This window comes from Limanda limanda, chromosome 12 (genome assembly GCF_963576545.1).
Source record: "Limanda limanda chromosome 12, fLimLim1.1, whole genome shotgun sequence".
In the NCBI taxonomy this organism is placed as follows: Eukaryota; Metazoa; Chordata; class Actinopteri; order Pleuronectiformes; family Pleuronectidae; genus Limanda; species Limanda limanda.
The window spans coordinates 8,902,173-8,918,840 of NC_083647.1; the positions used below are offsets into that span (position 1 = coordinate 8,902,173).

Genomic DNA, 16,668 nt, shown 5'->3' on the forward strand with positions numbered 1-16,668 from the left:
CTTGTGTATCAGTGCTAAATACATCCAGTCATAAGTAAGTTCACCCTCTTGTTAACACTAAAAGTAGGTGACCCAGATGTTTCACAATGCAATCTGATAAGGTCGTATGAGAAACATTCTTAACATTAAAGAAATGAACACAGAGGATAGCAATAGATGTTTCACTTTAAATCAGTAGCTGGTAATCGGCAGACTGACTTATTCAAACACATTAATACTACAATGAATGAGGCAGGGGTTTGCTATCAGAAATCATTTCTGGGACATTAATTTAAAAGATCTCCAGTATAAGCAAATGTGTTCTAAAATTGGTTTACATCCAAGTGAGAGGCTGTCCCATCTCAGGGATTTAAGATATATATATTGCTTGTATTAGCTGTCCCTCAGTGAAGTACTTGCACTTCTTGAAAAGCTCTATATAAATAAGATGTATTATTGTTTATACATTGCCCTCTAGTATATGTTTTCCTAAGTGACTGTAGATACAGAAACAACAGTATGGTTCAGGTGACAGTAAGTGGAAGGTGAAGGTCATTTCCATGAGCTCAAGAGAAACCTAATGTGACGATATAGTTGATTTCTGATAGGAAGCACCTGCCTCATTCATTGTAGTATTAATGTGTTTGAATAAGTCAGTCTGCCGATTACCAGCTACTGATTTAAAGTGAAACATCTATTGCTATCCTCTGTGTTCATTTCTTTAATGTTAAGAATGTTTCTCATACGACCTTATCAGATTGCATTGTGAAACATCTGGGTCACCTACTTTTAGTGTTAACAAGAGGGTGAACTTACTTATGACTGGATGTATTTAGCACTGATACACAAGCTTGATGTTACACATCTTAAACAATATGATATGGTTGCCACTTAGACAACAAGACCTGTGTGAACCTCAGATAAAGAAAGTAATTTTCTGACTTCCGTTACTGAGGTACTCTCTACAGAATGTAACGTGCCCATTCTACTTCAAATCCATTGGATCATTGTGTGTTTATGTTGCTTAAAGCAGAGCATTCACTGCTTTAATGTAATCAACATCTTATCTGCCAATATCATGGTGTAAAAGTGCAAGGAAATACCAATATGTTATGATCAATGTCATTTATTGTGCACAAACAATACATTAAGGCATCTGCTGGAAATTATATGATCAACAATTCTCAGACGGCAGCTCTGGACAAAGTTCTGTGACTCCAGGTCTGCCCGGATGGTGTGATGTAAACAGGGGGTTAGCATCAGGAGTGGAAGCTGCAGGAGGGACCGTGGAGCTGAGGCAGCTTCTCTTGAGAATAACTGAAGAACACAAACAAAACATAGTGTTAAATTATGAAGATGGTTCCCTCTGATTTTTTTTAAAAAACATAAACGTCAGACAGGTCCCTAAAAAATAAATATGCTAAAGCTAACAGCTACCAAACACCAAGCTAATAGCAGGGCCCACCAGTAGCAACAGTAGCATGGCAGCAGATTTTATTTAATCACAGCGCTCACATTTCTTCATCAGTGGAGAAGTACTTCGCCATGTTTCCTCTTCAGAGGAGGATTCCTCCAAACCTGCTGCAGCCTGCTCAGCTTGAACTCTGTGGAATCTTCTCTTGAGCACGCAGACAAGGCCCTCATGTCCCATCTCCATAAATGCGTCAGTACTACCTGAGAATATATGATAAAAAACAAAACGTTTTAAAAGTGCGTTTGTATGTATATATACACACATACAAGGCTTTCTTTTCTGCAGAAATCCATTTCCTGAGTTGATGTCTCTGCTTATGCCATCTAAAATGTGAAACCAAATATATTTTTTGTATACCAATACAAGATGTCCAATGTAACACCAATAAAATCCAGTCTACTACACTAACATTTTAATGCCTCTGCAATAGCGAGTCGCCGGAGGCATTACTGCATGTTTTCGGGTTGTCTAACTGTGTATTTGTCTTAAAGTCAAAAGGTCAAGGCCACACTGACCTCATGTTATGGTTTCAGTTGTCAAGAGGTTACAGTGACATTTATATGAGAGAAAATATGTAGAAATATGTAGACGGACACTGCACTGGTTAGTGATGTTCTCAACATTCTTTGCACAGTCTGTCGAAACAAAATTAGAGTTACAAATGTTAATGCACAACAACCCATTGCAGATATACGGTTAGTATTTGCACACCACATCGGATCAAAACAAAACTGCAGTCTGTGAAACAAGCTGTTTTGGTAGATATAAGGGAAATGCTAATATTTCTGCATGAAACGTATTCAGTCCCTTAAGCAAAATAATAATGATGGCAGGCCACAACCTCAATGCCTTCGTCTACTTTGCTTAGAGGCTAGTTTGCGGAGTCTCGTGCTGCCGCCCACTGACCGATACATCATCGCTCTTTTCTGAAACTAATGAAGGCAAATTCAAACATGTAGACAGAAATAAACAGTATAAATGAAAAGGTGTAAATATTATTAATAACATAATGTTTGATGGGGGTCATCATTATACATAACAGAGGAAAACTTTGCAGATGCATTCCTTAAATTTACTTGCCTTCCTTTGGAAAAAGTTGTTTTCCCAGTTGAACAACCACAGCAGGGAAGCATGATTGATCAAAACTCTTTCAGTGTGATATTAACTTGTATTTCAGCCAGCGTACTTTGGGGATTTAATACAAATTTATATTTGGCACATTATATAAAATGGTGTTTCTGGCATGTAACTTAAAAGTACCTCTTTAATGGTAGGATAATTTCTCCCCCTCATCTTCCTTGTGGTACGTGGATGATGGAAGTGGGCTCAACCCGGCTTCTCTTTCTCTCCAGGCTGCCCTTCCTCCTCTTCATCAAGCAAAACAAACTGTTCGGTCCAAGTTATTGACGTTAATGAAACTCCTGTAGCTTCACTTGGATCCTCCTTGATTAAAAAACAGAACATAGCAATTGTTTTATAAAATGAATCGCAACTCCATAACATGAAAACATTATTGTCATATTGCATACTATACATTAAACCAAATTGATCTGTTATTGAGGAGTAATGGTCGAGAAATACACTCCTTATTAATCTAAAGCATTCATAAATCAAATTCATGTTTATATTTATATTGTAGCGTCCCTTAATGATGAGCTAAGCGTCTTGAACTGGTTTCAAAAACCATGTTTTCACCTCCCAGGTAATCACATGCTACCGTGGGCTGAAGCATGTGGCTAACAATGGCATATTAGCTGAAGAAATGCATCCATTGTGTTTATCGACGGACTCCGCATCCGCTGTCTCAGCACTCGGACTGTGAACCTAGATCGTAATAGATCTTTAAAAACAATAAACTACTTACCTGACAGAAGGAAGATGACATCGTTGTCTTCCAAATGGTCCGTGTTTATGACAGCGCTAAGTTAAATGGACAGAATGTTTACAAAACCTTTTTTTACGCCAGCCACACGTCAGTTCCGGTCCGTTCGCGATCTCGGTCCGGTGTCACACTCATGTTTTCGTCTCTGAACAGACTCGCAAGATCCTTCGCATTAGAGGTGTAATCTAGCCTCAAATATTAATATTATTTAACATGAATAACATACACAATCACTGAACGACACCACGCAGGGACGGTGATTTAAACAGCACGCTACGACGTTGTGTGCATGGCAGCGTCATAGCAACCACCATAGCAACGATAAAAACATTCGTGATAACTATTAAAATATATATCATAAGCACAAACTGGCTGAAGACTGTGGAAGCAAAGACCACATTTCTCGCTAGAAATGTTGTCAGAATGTATTTTTATGCCCAGACTAAGTTACAAAATCATGTTTTTATCTGAAAAAACAAGGACTGTCCGCCATGTTTTCCTTTCCGGAGACGGGAACTCGGGAGTCAAGTGACGTGAAAACACGTCAATGCAAAACAATGGGCGGACCAATCGTTTCCATCTCACAATCTGATAGGCCAGATTGTGAGATGGAAACGTTTGTCCAAGTGGACCAACGTTCCCACTGAACGTTTCCTGATGAGACTGGGTTGGCCATGAAGACAACACTCCCTTATACACTTTGTATGATTTTATTCTCGAAACAAATGTGATAAAGCAAACGGGTTAATTGGGGATTTTAGCTTTAGTGGGCAGAATGTTACTTTTGGCCATGTAAGATATTTCTCCACAGTTTTTGGGCTAATGCCTATTGTACATTAGAGGATAATCGTCCCGACTTTGGGTCTGATTCAACCCTCCTGATGACCCCATGTTTGTTGTTGTTCTGAAGTCATGTATGATCATGTGAGTTTTTGTGAGTTCCCAAGTCTCTGGAAAAGCCACCAAGAAAAGATTTAAAGTTGGTTATTTATTTTTTTTCTGACGTTTTTGATAGCAGTTAAGATTTGAAAATCTTGCAAAAGGCACAAGCTAAATTAGTCAGTTGCTGGATGAAGCCTCTGAGACTTTTTTAGTAGTTCTATTTGTTTAAGTACTGGAACCAAAAACTTGCGAGCATCCGAGCATGTGTGCGCCAGTACAGTTAAAATGTGCCTCATTTGGAAGATTACGGAACCACTGTTCCCAGAGGGAAGTTTACATACATTAGTCAACTGTAACTAATTACACAATCTAATATTAGTCTGACTTTATGAATACTTTCATCAGGTGAGTCAAACATCTTGGAGAAAATATATGGATGTTGTAAGTTATAGCATTGGGCAATGTAGGTATTAACACAAATAAATAAACAATGCGTTTGTGTTTTGAATTCTGTAATTTACTCATCACAAAGTAAATGTGAAGGCATTGGAAACGTCTATGCTGAGGAAATAATGCTGTACAGACAGAGGTCAAGTTTATCTAATAGGATGCAATGAAAACATAGCTGAGCTAGTTTTAATTTCAAGCAGACATGAATGCAGCATAATTACTGTCCAGGTTTAGGCTGGCTTTGTATTGTGTCTCTGTAAAGGCATGACAGAAAAAATAAGTTGAGTGAAGTGCAGTTGATGCCTCTGTGAACGATTATTTGCTTGGTTTATTTAGAAGGCTGTTAAAGGGAGCAGCAGTTTGCCTCAGCTCAATCATCCATCCCCCCCAAAACATGAAAGCTCTCCACATTGGTAGGCTCTGCACCCACACATAAACACACACACACAAATATACACACACACACACACACACACACACACACACACACACACACACACACACACACACACACACACACACACACACACACACACACACACACACACACACACACACACACACACACACACACACACACACACACACACACACACAGAGAGAGAGAGAGAGATTTCCTCATGCTTCCCACCATGCACACGTTTCACAAGGCAAATCTCCAGACAGAGCAGGTCTGTGAACAGATGTTTATACAAGTCAGTCAGTTTGTTATTCAGTACAAAATTTGTAGCATTGGGGTTTGGGATAGCGAGAATCAAAATCAGTGGGCAGGGGAAAAACTGTTATTTGTTTAAGCCCACGAGAGATGTGGAGTCTTTATACTTTATTTATGCTTTATTTTGTATGATTTACAAATTGTTTCTACCTACAATAATGGCTACAAGTAATACATTTCTTTCTTATTTGACATTCTTTACTTATCTCGCAAATTGCCCATCAGCTGGAGCAACATGAATAGAGTAAATAGAAAAATGTTTAATTGCACAATTGAATTATTAATACTTGAATGGGGAATATTTGGCTAATGTATAGGATGGATGGACAAAGTGAGTCAAAAAAAGACAAAACAGACTTTGTCTTTTTACTTCCCATAATTTGCACAACGATTGTTTTAGTGACAGTCTCTCAGTACAGCTGTAGGTCCTTTGTCTGGATATGACAAGCAAACATCCCGAGAAGAAAAGGGAGGTTTTCACCATCCCTGCTCATCTGCTCATCCCTTCTGTTCCATCAGTCTGAACTCGGTGCAAAGAGGGAAGGTCGAGTATGAAAGCTGGATTATTCCCCGTCTTCTCATTTCCTCTTTAACAATAGGTTTAAGCTTCTGGAGAACAAACGTAGCGAGAGAGATAGTGGTGAAAAAAAGAACAGCACAACCTGTGCAAAAAGCAGGAGGAAGAGACAGAGTCAGAGAAAAAGTGGAGGGAAGGACAGAGGGACAGACAGAGAGGAGGAACAGGCAAGAGGTCACAGTGTTACAGGAGATATCCTGACAATTAGAATTGACTGTCACTCTCTCACACAAACACGCACAGACACACACACGCACTATATTTGGATGCATGTATGGCTTCCCTTTGCAAATAATTTGAACCAGGTGGAACACACATGAAATAACTGTAATGGATCTGACTTCTTCAGATCTATTACTGGGATAACCTTCTCTCTCTGCCCTGCTGGAAAGCTCTTAAAAACCGAGGATGGAAACAAAAGTGACTTATCTTTCTTCTGTCACATAATAGTTTGATATGTGTTTCAAAACAGGGCTACAGTGAACTGTTGCTTGCCTCAACAGATCTGCTGAATCCCAACAAAAGAACAAAACCTTTCTTTCACACTCTGTGTGGCCACAGAAATAAAAGCAGCGATATTAAAGACAGGTGACGAACCCACCAAGGCAGTGGCACCTTGAAGGAATAGGTCAACATTTTGACCTGCCTCATTGGGAGAACCCAAGATGCGACATTGAAACATTTGTTGGAGGAGAGGTTTTCCCTGAATAACTTACAAGAGGAGTTGATATGATGTTGAATAGCTGACAGATCTGTTGTCTTGCTGCAACTATCCAACATGCACAGAATAGTGGGAGGCGGTGGAGACACCTTGTTCATCTTTGTGAACAGTCTACACTAGAACTTCTACATATCATGTGGTGACAAGAGCCATCGCCAGTGTCGATGTGCTGAAAACATAAATAAATGATATCCACAGCAGAATGAATACGTTACATCCTGCCTATACCTGGAACATGTATCACCTGATTCCTGCAGTGGATTTGCTGTTGTTGTTAGAGGAGAATCTCCCACTGTGTTGCGATGTGTGGAAGGCAAACTGCGGAGAAAGTCTGGAGCCAGTTCTCCAGAGATCCTTCGCAGGTCATGTCTGAAAACGGCTTTCAAATGCTGTGTTGGCACAGGTTGCCCGATGTGTTCAGTCACAGAACACACACAATCCTAAAATCAGATATTGTTGTATTTAAAGTTCTGTTTACGTACAGGTCAAAGTGGCACTCATTCTGTGATGAATAAAAGTCTAGGCTGTGGTCACTGAGCATCAGAGGTGTTACAGCTGACCAGTTAGCCCCAGTGAGGCCTTGGGCTACTCTGCTTTGGTTGGGTAACACTACGCAACAAAGGCCAATCGATCTGCAGAATTGCTTGTTGCTAAAAGCCACTGGAGCGTGGGGTTACTGCCACGCTGGGCCCTCGAAATGTCACCCACTGTATCCAATCAAAAGCAAAAGAGTGCTCTCTCTGCTGTGGTGAACTTTAGATGAAGCCTCTGACGTCCACAACTTTCAGCAGTGCAAGAAAAAGCCTCAACGTGTGGTTGCTCTGTGTGAGATGCCTGCACTCCTCTACTGGAAAGACTTCTGTGAAACCAAGGTCTCTGTGATACCTCCTCTAAAGGCCATTCCACTTCAAAGATTAAAGTGGAGTTTTATTTAGGTTGGTGTAAATTGATCCTGACGGCTCTGATTAACTTTTTTTCCCCCATTGTTTCATCTCTCTATCATAGAGAAATCCCCACTAGCCTAGATGAAGCCTTGACTATTCTCCTCACGTTCTGCCTTTCTTTGATTATTTGACTCCATCGGGCACTCAGAGAAATTGGTATATTAATGATCACCCCTGAATACACCATCATGGCTACATACGTGAGGTAAATCTTTTTAAAATCCTATCCTCTACTGTATCCAAGGTCCTTATCAACACCTGCGCTGCCACTCACTACCATTACTGTGCTGCTGCTGTAATGTAAGGGGTGAGAGCACAAGGAGCAGACCGGCTGATAAGTGACAGCATCCCTTATACTGTGATCTAAATGGGTAAAAGCACAAGAATAATATAGTCCTTCACTCGGAATAAGATGGCTGTAATATGGTTACACCAGCACTTGATAAGTTACAAGAGCTGACAGAAAGACAGTGTGCAAGGAAGTTCAAGATCTCCAGAGAGGGAGAATACAAACGTTAAATAACTTCTGTCTGGAATAAAAGCAGAGAGTACATCAATAAAACCCCAAATGTATATAAAAACTGAGCAATATATTTCGGTCAACTTTATAGCAATATAAATCAAGAAACTTGTACCCTCAGGAACAGAAAAAACACTAAAAGAAACTAAAAAGGATTAAAAGTTAATATATATATATAGATTGAGAGCCCAGTGAAAAAGGTGTCTCCAGTCAGCCCTGTACTGCCCTGGCCAAATCTACAAATACTGTAGCATGAAGAAAACAGCCCTTACAATGCTAGATGAAGAAGAAACATGTTTAAAACCAACGACTAGCCATCCCAAAAATCGACAAGACAGAAGAAAAAAAACGATTAGTAACAGGTGGAGTGACAAAATGAATGACCAAATAAAATATGACCATGAAGTGTTTTACAATCTTGTAGATACAATCATGAACAGCAATTTAAAAAAAGAGATTTGTGAAAGTTTTCAGAGACAATAAAGTGCTCTCACCCTGCTGTTCACAGACTCCTTCAGGGACTGTAAAAACTTTATTTGTGAGGTAACGTTCATATTTCACGCTCCACCTACCCTACATAATTAGTGCTTTACTCCCAACACATCAAAATATAGTGCAGAGTTGCTGGAATCTGTTTTACCACTTTGAACAAAAAGAGGCAACACATCTGGAATTTAAGGTGGTGCCATCTATTTAAAATCCAACCTCAGTAGTGTGCATGCCTCTGCCAAGTCCCCTTCTGAAAGGACATTTAAACTCTCTGTGTGCCATTCAATAATAAATGTTTAACTCAGCAGAGCACATATCTCCACCAAGGCCCAACAATTGCCTTAATTTAATTAAACTTGCACCAAATTGTACACACTTGTAGATTACAAAAAAAGATATATTTCAATCAATTATTCCCTTGGAAATCTGTAAAAAAAATCTCAAAATGTTACACAAAGTGAAAGAAATGAATTCCTGGAACGAAAATTTTATGAGTTGTTCCTTGACCCATTCCACATCCATAAAAAATGGCGTTTATTAACATGTGGCCTCTTAACTCCTGCAGACGAAGTGACGATGGAAGAAGTGGGCCAGTCCACCCAGCTGAGGGCGGGGGAGCTCATCATCATTGTGGTTGTACTTATCATGTGGGCAGGTGAGAACAGTTCAATAAACCAGGATCAGGCACCTTCACGTGCACTGTTTCTGCTGTGGCCTAAAAAGGCAGCAGCTGCAATCGTTTGGGGGGGTTATCGGAGCTGGCTGTTCGGTGAACACTTCCTTTCTCTCCCCTCTCAGGTGTGATCGCCCTCTTCTGTCGCCAGTACGACATAATCAAAGACAACGAGCCCAACACCAACAAGGACAAGGCCAAAAACTCCTCGGAGTGCAGCACTCCTGAACACCCACGGGGGGGGCTGTTGCGCAGTAAGGTATAACCCACCCCCTCCTCCTCCTCCTCTCCCCGGGTGCCTCCCCATCAACAGCGCCGGGCAGGTGAATGGTCCCGGCCACTTCCAGACGTTTAATGCTGACACCTCATGCCTCTCATAGTGTCATCTGAACACCAGCTTGAAACACTACTTCCACGTGGCACCATTATGTGAATGACTATGCAGCTCTGAGCTGTGAACAAACTCACATCTTTGCTCTCGATTCTTTTTAATCAGTAAACAGAGCCACATATATGAGGGTTTCCTTTATACAAGAGTGTGGCCTTTTGGTTTGACGGCAGAAATTATTGTAATATTTTCACTCAAAACAGCTTGTACTCAAATATACCCTGCTAGTGTTTAGATTTCCTGGGGTCCAGATTCAGTTCTTCTCCTTTCGCTCACGTTGCTTCTGTGATTGCCTGAAATGTTTGCACTCTGATTTATCCTCTGCTCTCAGATTTTATTTGTGTTACAAGTCTTTCAAAATTCCCCACCCAACAGAATACTAGGTGTGGCTCTGACAAGTGGAATTGTCTTTCCCTCGTTGCCCATACTGGCAGTTACTTTAACTGGGTTCTTGCTCTCCCGCCCTCCACGGCAGCAAAATCAAGGATTTCAAGTCTTTTTATGTTATGGGACCACTGTTGCAGGCAATTGTAAAAAACAAATTGACGCTGCCCTGTTTCTCTAACCCCTGTATTTCATGGGAATAGCACCAACAGCAGAGGTAATGAAACAAGTGCGGGGCAATTTCCTTTTTCCAACACTACACATGACCTGGCATTCTATTGGTCTATTGGAATTTTGACTGACCTGTTGCACAAAAAATCCCAGTGAGATGTTTCACATGCACACAGAAGCAGCATGAGCCAGGACATCTAAGCAAAGGAGGGTGTACTTGAATGTGAGCGCAGGGTTTTGAGTTAGAGCATTTCAAAATTTGAACAGGAAAATCGTCCAGCTCTCAAACTGAAAGACCATGCTCCTGATATGGAAAAAAAAATAAACAAATGCATAACATGTTCATCTCCTTTGTTCAAAACCAGAGCAGGAGACAAAAGTCAAAACAAATCTTTATCCTTTGCTCTACCTTACCACAAACATCAACAAAACATCCAGAGGCATCCTCATGCTTAATGAAGGCATTTATAATGTGATCCCTGTTAGTCCTCCAGCCTTCTCATACCTATCTGTCGTCTCCCTCTGTTTCTCCCACAGTTCTCCAAGAACAACAAGATGCCATCTGTTAACATCATTGAGGTGTGACTGCCAAGACGTCTCCTCTTTATCCAAAAGACTTTGTGTTCTCACAAACCAACGGGGCCCCTTTTTAAGCCCATCTGCTTGTCAGGATGAGGCTGGGACTCTTAGCCCCTCGGCGTGGGGCCCACTACTCTCCTTTGGCACAGGGCCCGGTGCGGAGATGATGTTGCAGGACAACGGGGGGGTCAGACACGAAGACCTGGCCGGTACTGCTCTGAGAGCGGAGTCGGCAGTGGAGAGACTGCGGCTCGAGTTAAGTGGCTTCAATGTGCTCAACGAGAGATTGTGGCCAAATGGCTCCGGTGGTGGAGCGATTTCAGACAAACCGACCACAGGGACCAAAACCAATAAACAGAGCCACAGAACTTTTCATTCTCTCTCCCCCTTTGTCACCTCTTTTCTTGTCGTCTTTCGGTGCGTTATCAACAGCCACAAACCTGGAGCTTACCTAGTTCTGGGTTGCAGTGGTATCCACTTTGTTATATTCATCTCCTGTACCTTGATCTTAGCATCTTCTCCTAATTTCCTTTATACCATCCTGTTTTCAACTTTCTAAATACTGTAGATTATTCAACTGTATCACTGTTGTTTTACTTCTTTGATTTTCAACATGGTGCCTCCAGAGCACTCCTGTTGTTCTGGAATCTTTATTATCTTAATTTAGATCCCCTTTCCTCCTCTGAAAGAAACTCTTTATCCTCCTGTGGGAAACGTTTTATTCTCGCTAGTTCATTTTCCCACCTCAGGGATCCAGACTCAACCTGGCCGATGTAAGAGCCATTTATTAGATTAGCTTTAGCGGGATCACTTGGCTCACCACCAAAGCAGAATTTCCCAATTTTGTCCAAAAAATTTAATACGGAACTTGTTAGCTCACATTGAAAGGCATCTCCGATTTGAATACATGTAGACGTGTAGTGAAGTCCATACCGTTTTTTTCCGTCACACTTGGATTTCGACATTCTCTTACTTCTGTCCTACTTTTATTATAGATTTCTGAACATTCCACCTTCCACAATGAGCCCTTTAGTATTTCCTTGTGTCTTTCTCTTAGAGGGTGATCGATTTCAGAGCATTTGGGGCGGGGGAGGAAAAGGAGCTGCCCTAGCGTTGTGCATTTATCTAATCAATGAACTTCAAAAAGAGGCTGGACTCTGTGGACATCTACAGAGGAGTGGACTGAAGAGAACCCTGTTATCAGCAATAATAGCCCTCAGTGGAGTGCAGGAGCCAGGACTCTATGGCCTCTTCATCCTAAACTCAACCTCCCAGCATGCAATGTTTGGACACGTGATGAAACTGAACATATGTGAGGGAATGAATGCTGAGTCTGAGTCAGAGAAAAGTTAAAGCGCTGTTGTAAAAACTTTAGTTTCTGAAGGCTAGCATGAAAAATAAACTTTTTTTAAGGGCCCAAATCTTCAACCCTTGGACTGCTTTGTGACATCCAGAACAGATGTCCCAAAGACAGAAGGGCTTCAATCAAAGACTTTTTCTCAATTCAAAGTCAAAATTTGTGCTGAACTCAATGTTAAAGAGGCTGAAACGCACTTATAAGATGGTCAACTGTGATCTGTAAGGTGGACTTGTTATAAGACAGTGAAATGGTGTATTTGAGGGCTGATCTAAACTCAGTAGTACTGCCTTAAAAATTATATCTTGTGTTTTCACTAACAAGATGGAAGTAGATCAAGTTTGTGTCATTTGCTTTATCACATGAGATTTAATTAGGTGTGCAAAGTAAAAGGAAATATTGCAGAGTGACGATATTTAGACCAAGTTTAGATAAGTGGAAATGTGGAGGTAATGTTGTGGCATTTAATGTGTACATACATTTTATATTTCATTCTTGTTTGGTGGTGTCACTTTAGATAGCCTTTTATGAAACATGACAACACTAATGTGAACAATGTAAAGCCTCATAACGTAAGAGGGCATTTTGAAATTTATGCGAAGCTCTGAAAGTGATGTTATTAACCAGCTTTTGCATAGCAGCCCTATAATATGTATTTCTATCACATTATATCAATGTGGTGTTTGTTTACAATAGGAAAGTACTTTTTTTTAATGAGGAATGTGATAAAAAAAAGTCTCCATCGACAGACAGAGTGATAAACCCTCTTACTCCGCACTCATTTTGCTATGCATCGTGAGTCATTTATTGTAAACAAACAAATACGGTGCGTGCACACAAACATAACAGATCACAAAGCCAACAGCAGTGAACTGAGGCAGGCTGCAAAGGCAGGTAAAGAAAGCAGTGAAGGTTATGGTCGGGTAGAGCGGGTTGAAAGGTAGAATGACTAATGCAGTGGAAGGCTTTTATCACTCTCTTGCTTCCTCTACCTCCCCCTTTCCCATCTTTCACTCTTAATAAGAGGAAAAGCTCAAGACTGTGCTCCTGCAAAAAGCACCTGACTTTTGCAGATGCAGGAGTGGATTTAAGGTAAAGTCAGAGTGGGAAAAGGAAAAAGAGACTGATTCACGCCCTGCTGCATCACTCCAGAGGGATCAGCTCTTTCCACAAAACTTCTGCAGCTGAAGGCTGAATCCATTTTTTCCAGAGAACACAGCACTGGTGCCGGGCCTCTCCGATCGATAGGCCTCCATCCACACAGAAATGGATAGTGATGATTGGCTCCCTGGATGGTTTCTCTTAACTAGTGCCATGCCTTAAGTTTGCCAGTAATATGTTTTTCAACAGCATTCCATGTAGGCCCTTTTTATTTACTTTCCTCCTCCGCAGTCAATTCAATAAGTTAATCTTCAGCTAGCAACATAAGATGTTCACTTTGAAAGCCTCTATAGGTTTGACTGATTAACGTTGATCCAAATAGTGCATCATCATCTTCAGATTATGGTTCACTTTTATGTTGACACTGTAAATAACGTATTACTGATTTAAGTGTAGGGCTACTGTGAACATTCACTTGTGTTGAAGGTTGTCCTACTGTTAAAGGACATTTTGCAGTTAGATTAGAAGATCAATACCACTTTTATCACATCTATAATATAAATATGAAGCTACAGCCAGTGGCTAGTTAGCTTAACCGTTTCCAGTATGTATTATAAGCTAAGCTAAGCAGCTGCTGGTTTGAGCTACAAAGCTCACGAGTTATATTGATCGTCGCATCTAATTCTTTAAACCTGACTAAGCACATTTTCCAAAATGCTGAACTACTCAATTAAGGGTAGCGGTAGGCTGTCTGCATATAATCGATGTCTTGTGTTTGTCTGTTTGACGTTAACTGCTGTGGATGGACAACACAACTGAACCTGCTTTAAAAAAAAAAAAAAAGATAAAAACGACATACAATGACAGAAACCATTTATGAAGAAAAGTTTATTCACACACTGCTGCCAGCCACCAGGGGGCAATCAAAACGTTTTGGCTTCACTTTTTGGGAGCCGTCATGTCTTCAAATTGTATATACAGCCTATGGTTTTACCAAGATTCACCAAAACAGGGTGTAACATGTTTGTTGGATCAGCCTCACCTGACCTGTTCCTACTCCTGAGACAAACTGATGGTTTGGATTCAAGTTGTTTGATGTCATGAGGACCACTGATGCTTCTAGTTGAAATAGGTTAAAAAATACACACCTGTCCACAGCAGATAGAAAATAACTTTTTTCTTTTAATCAAACTCGACAAATGGTGACGACTGTAAGAACTCGACATTCCACTTGAGCCCTGTGGTGTGAGGCCACAATTACACACTGAGGACTTTGTTTCAGTGCCAGAGGCCGGAGGAGTTTTCTCAAGCTACTTTATGTACCATACAATGCCTGAAAGAGAAAAATATGCTTGGTAGCTGTACTGGAGTGTTTTGTGATGTAATGGCGCAGCGACGGGATTTTTTTTTTTTTTTTATTTTAAACAACTTACACAGTGTGTATTTTGTATTAGACTAGAAACAAGCCAGGACGTTGAGCACATCCTGTTAATGGGATATTGAAATGGAGCCACAAAGAAGCATGGTTTAGAGAAACTGCTTTATTAGTGCTATCATGTTTATATTCATCGAACAGCAGTCGTTGCTTAATGAGGGCTAGCATGATTTAACTATTATGCACAAGGTTACACAACTTCTATCTGAAGAATATGGTGTATGCTTTCTTGTGTATGCTTAAATAAAATATGCGATATTTTCAACAAAGGCCTGTGTTTGTTGTTTATTGGAAACACTAAGTGGTGATATTAAAAAACAAAATATGAGATCATTAAAACCTTTGTGGGCAACAAAGGAAAAGAAATTGTGACAGTTTTTCAGAATGGAGATGGACAGGCTTTTTCTTTGGTGAATAATACATGTGAATCTCAGCCTTCACCTGGCTTCAGCTCTTATAAAACAAAATGCACATCTACAATATGCTCTTTTACTGTTACTGTGTGGGCACCAGGATTTCGTGAAAAATTTAAATTATCCGGGCAAATGCATTTACCTTCGAGGCAGTAAGTTGAGTAAGAAAACGTGCTTGAAATGATAATGGCTTCAAAATCAATGAGACTTCAACAGCTTGGATCTTACTCAAGACCCATATTAGATTGTTTATGCCTGTGCATGAATAGATGTCTGGATGGGCAGGTGATACTGGAATTTTCTAGTGATGGCTGACTTATCTTTCACCGTATTTTATTTTCACATTTGTGGTTTGTTTTTGAGGAAAGTCAGAGGGTGCAGAGAGGTGCTGTGGCTGCACACGTGCCTTGCAGCCAGCCCAGCATATGTCACGAGGCTTTCACTGACACCTTTACACCTCCGCTTTCTGGGTGACTGGTCAGGGACAGGCTGCCCCACTATCTGAACAGACAGGATTACTTTAACAACCTGCATTATTCAATGGATGGAGCCCATGCTGAAAAATTCCATGATCCAATTTACTCCCCAGGTTCCTTTTCTGTCAGCATGTACCTGTGAGCAGCAATTTAGTTGAATATCGATGCAGCATTGTTACCAGACGATGACAACTGCAGTGTTAATATAATGAATGAGTTATTCTTCAGCAGCTGTCTTGTCCCGACACAACAACCCTGCTCCGACTCTGGTGACCAGGTTCTCAACTTAGCACTCGTGGCATTCCATACAATGTTACAAGGATTAATGAGATAACAAAGCAGATAGAGTAAAACGTAGTCGCTGCTTCTCTATTCTAAAGAAACCACTGAAAACATTTTAACACCTTGTGGTTGAGTTTAGGCTGTTGACGAGAATTTGAAATACCCAAAACTAAGATTTCTCCTGACACCTCAAAAGAAAAATATTGTAATCAGGAATTCAATTTCAAATCATCACGCTTTAACTCCGTTCTTTCCCATGCTGATTTGGTTATTTGGAACCAAACTTGTTGTGTCTTGGATTACAAAATAAGGAGATCCTGTATTTCAAACGAAATTTGAACTTTGGGGGTGGTGGCCAAATCTCCCTTAATATGGGTCACATATTGTCACTTCAGATAAGAAATCTAATACAAGTTATCTTGCTCTTGATGACATTATAAACTGACTGGTGAAATGTTTACTGATTTTAAAATGTTTTTTTTCTGAATTCAACGTTTAACTGTTATGACTCATAATGCTGTTATTTTTTTACATTGGGGATACCATGCTCATTTGATAAATATGGAGTTGAAAAAGAGCTTAAGAAAAAATTAAAGGAACATTTCTCTGTGATTTATGATGGTATGGCCAAAAAGTGTGATGATTTTGCATGGAATGACCCAGGGGGTAGGGTTTCTTGGTTGGAAATAACCTAGCAAGTTTGACAAACAGTTCACTGAGCACTGTTTTATTCCTACATTTTAATTAAAATAAATTAATATGTCTGTGGATTATCC

General features: G+C 40.4%; 1 protein-coding gene and 1 long non-coding RNA gene across 2 annotated transcripts in view; one reads left to right on the forward strand and one right to left on the reverse strand.

Annotated features, from left to right (window-relative positions):
- The window catches only part of fndc5a (fibronectin type III domain containing 5a), a 49,481-nt gene extending 38,634 nt beyond the window's left edge, over nucleotides 1-10,847 (forward strand). The window contains exons 5-7 of the mRNA XM_061082972.1: nucleotides 9,199-9,288; nucleotides 9,432-9,565; nucleotides 10,787-10,847. Coding sequence (XP_060938955.1) covers nucleotides 9,199-9,288; nucleotides 9,432-9,565; nucleotides 10,787-10,834 — 272 coding nt within the window. The 3' untranslated portion in view covers nucleotides 10,835-10,847. The remainder of the gene's footprint in view (nucleotides 1-9,198; nucleotides 9,289-9,431; nucleotides 9,566-10,786) is intronic.
- Nucleotides 1,123-3,457, reverse strand: LOC133016145 (uncharacterized). Its single transcript, XR_009681556.1, has 4 exons — nucleotides 3,318-3,457; nucleotides 2,714-2,896; nucleotides 1,495-1,653; nucleotides 1,123-1,296 (listed from the first exon to the last, which is right to left on the reverse strand). It is a non-coding gene; the product is annotated as an uncharacterized LOC133016145 (long non-coding RNA).
- Nucleotides 10,848-16,668: the final 5,821 nt, after the last annotated feature.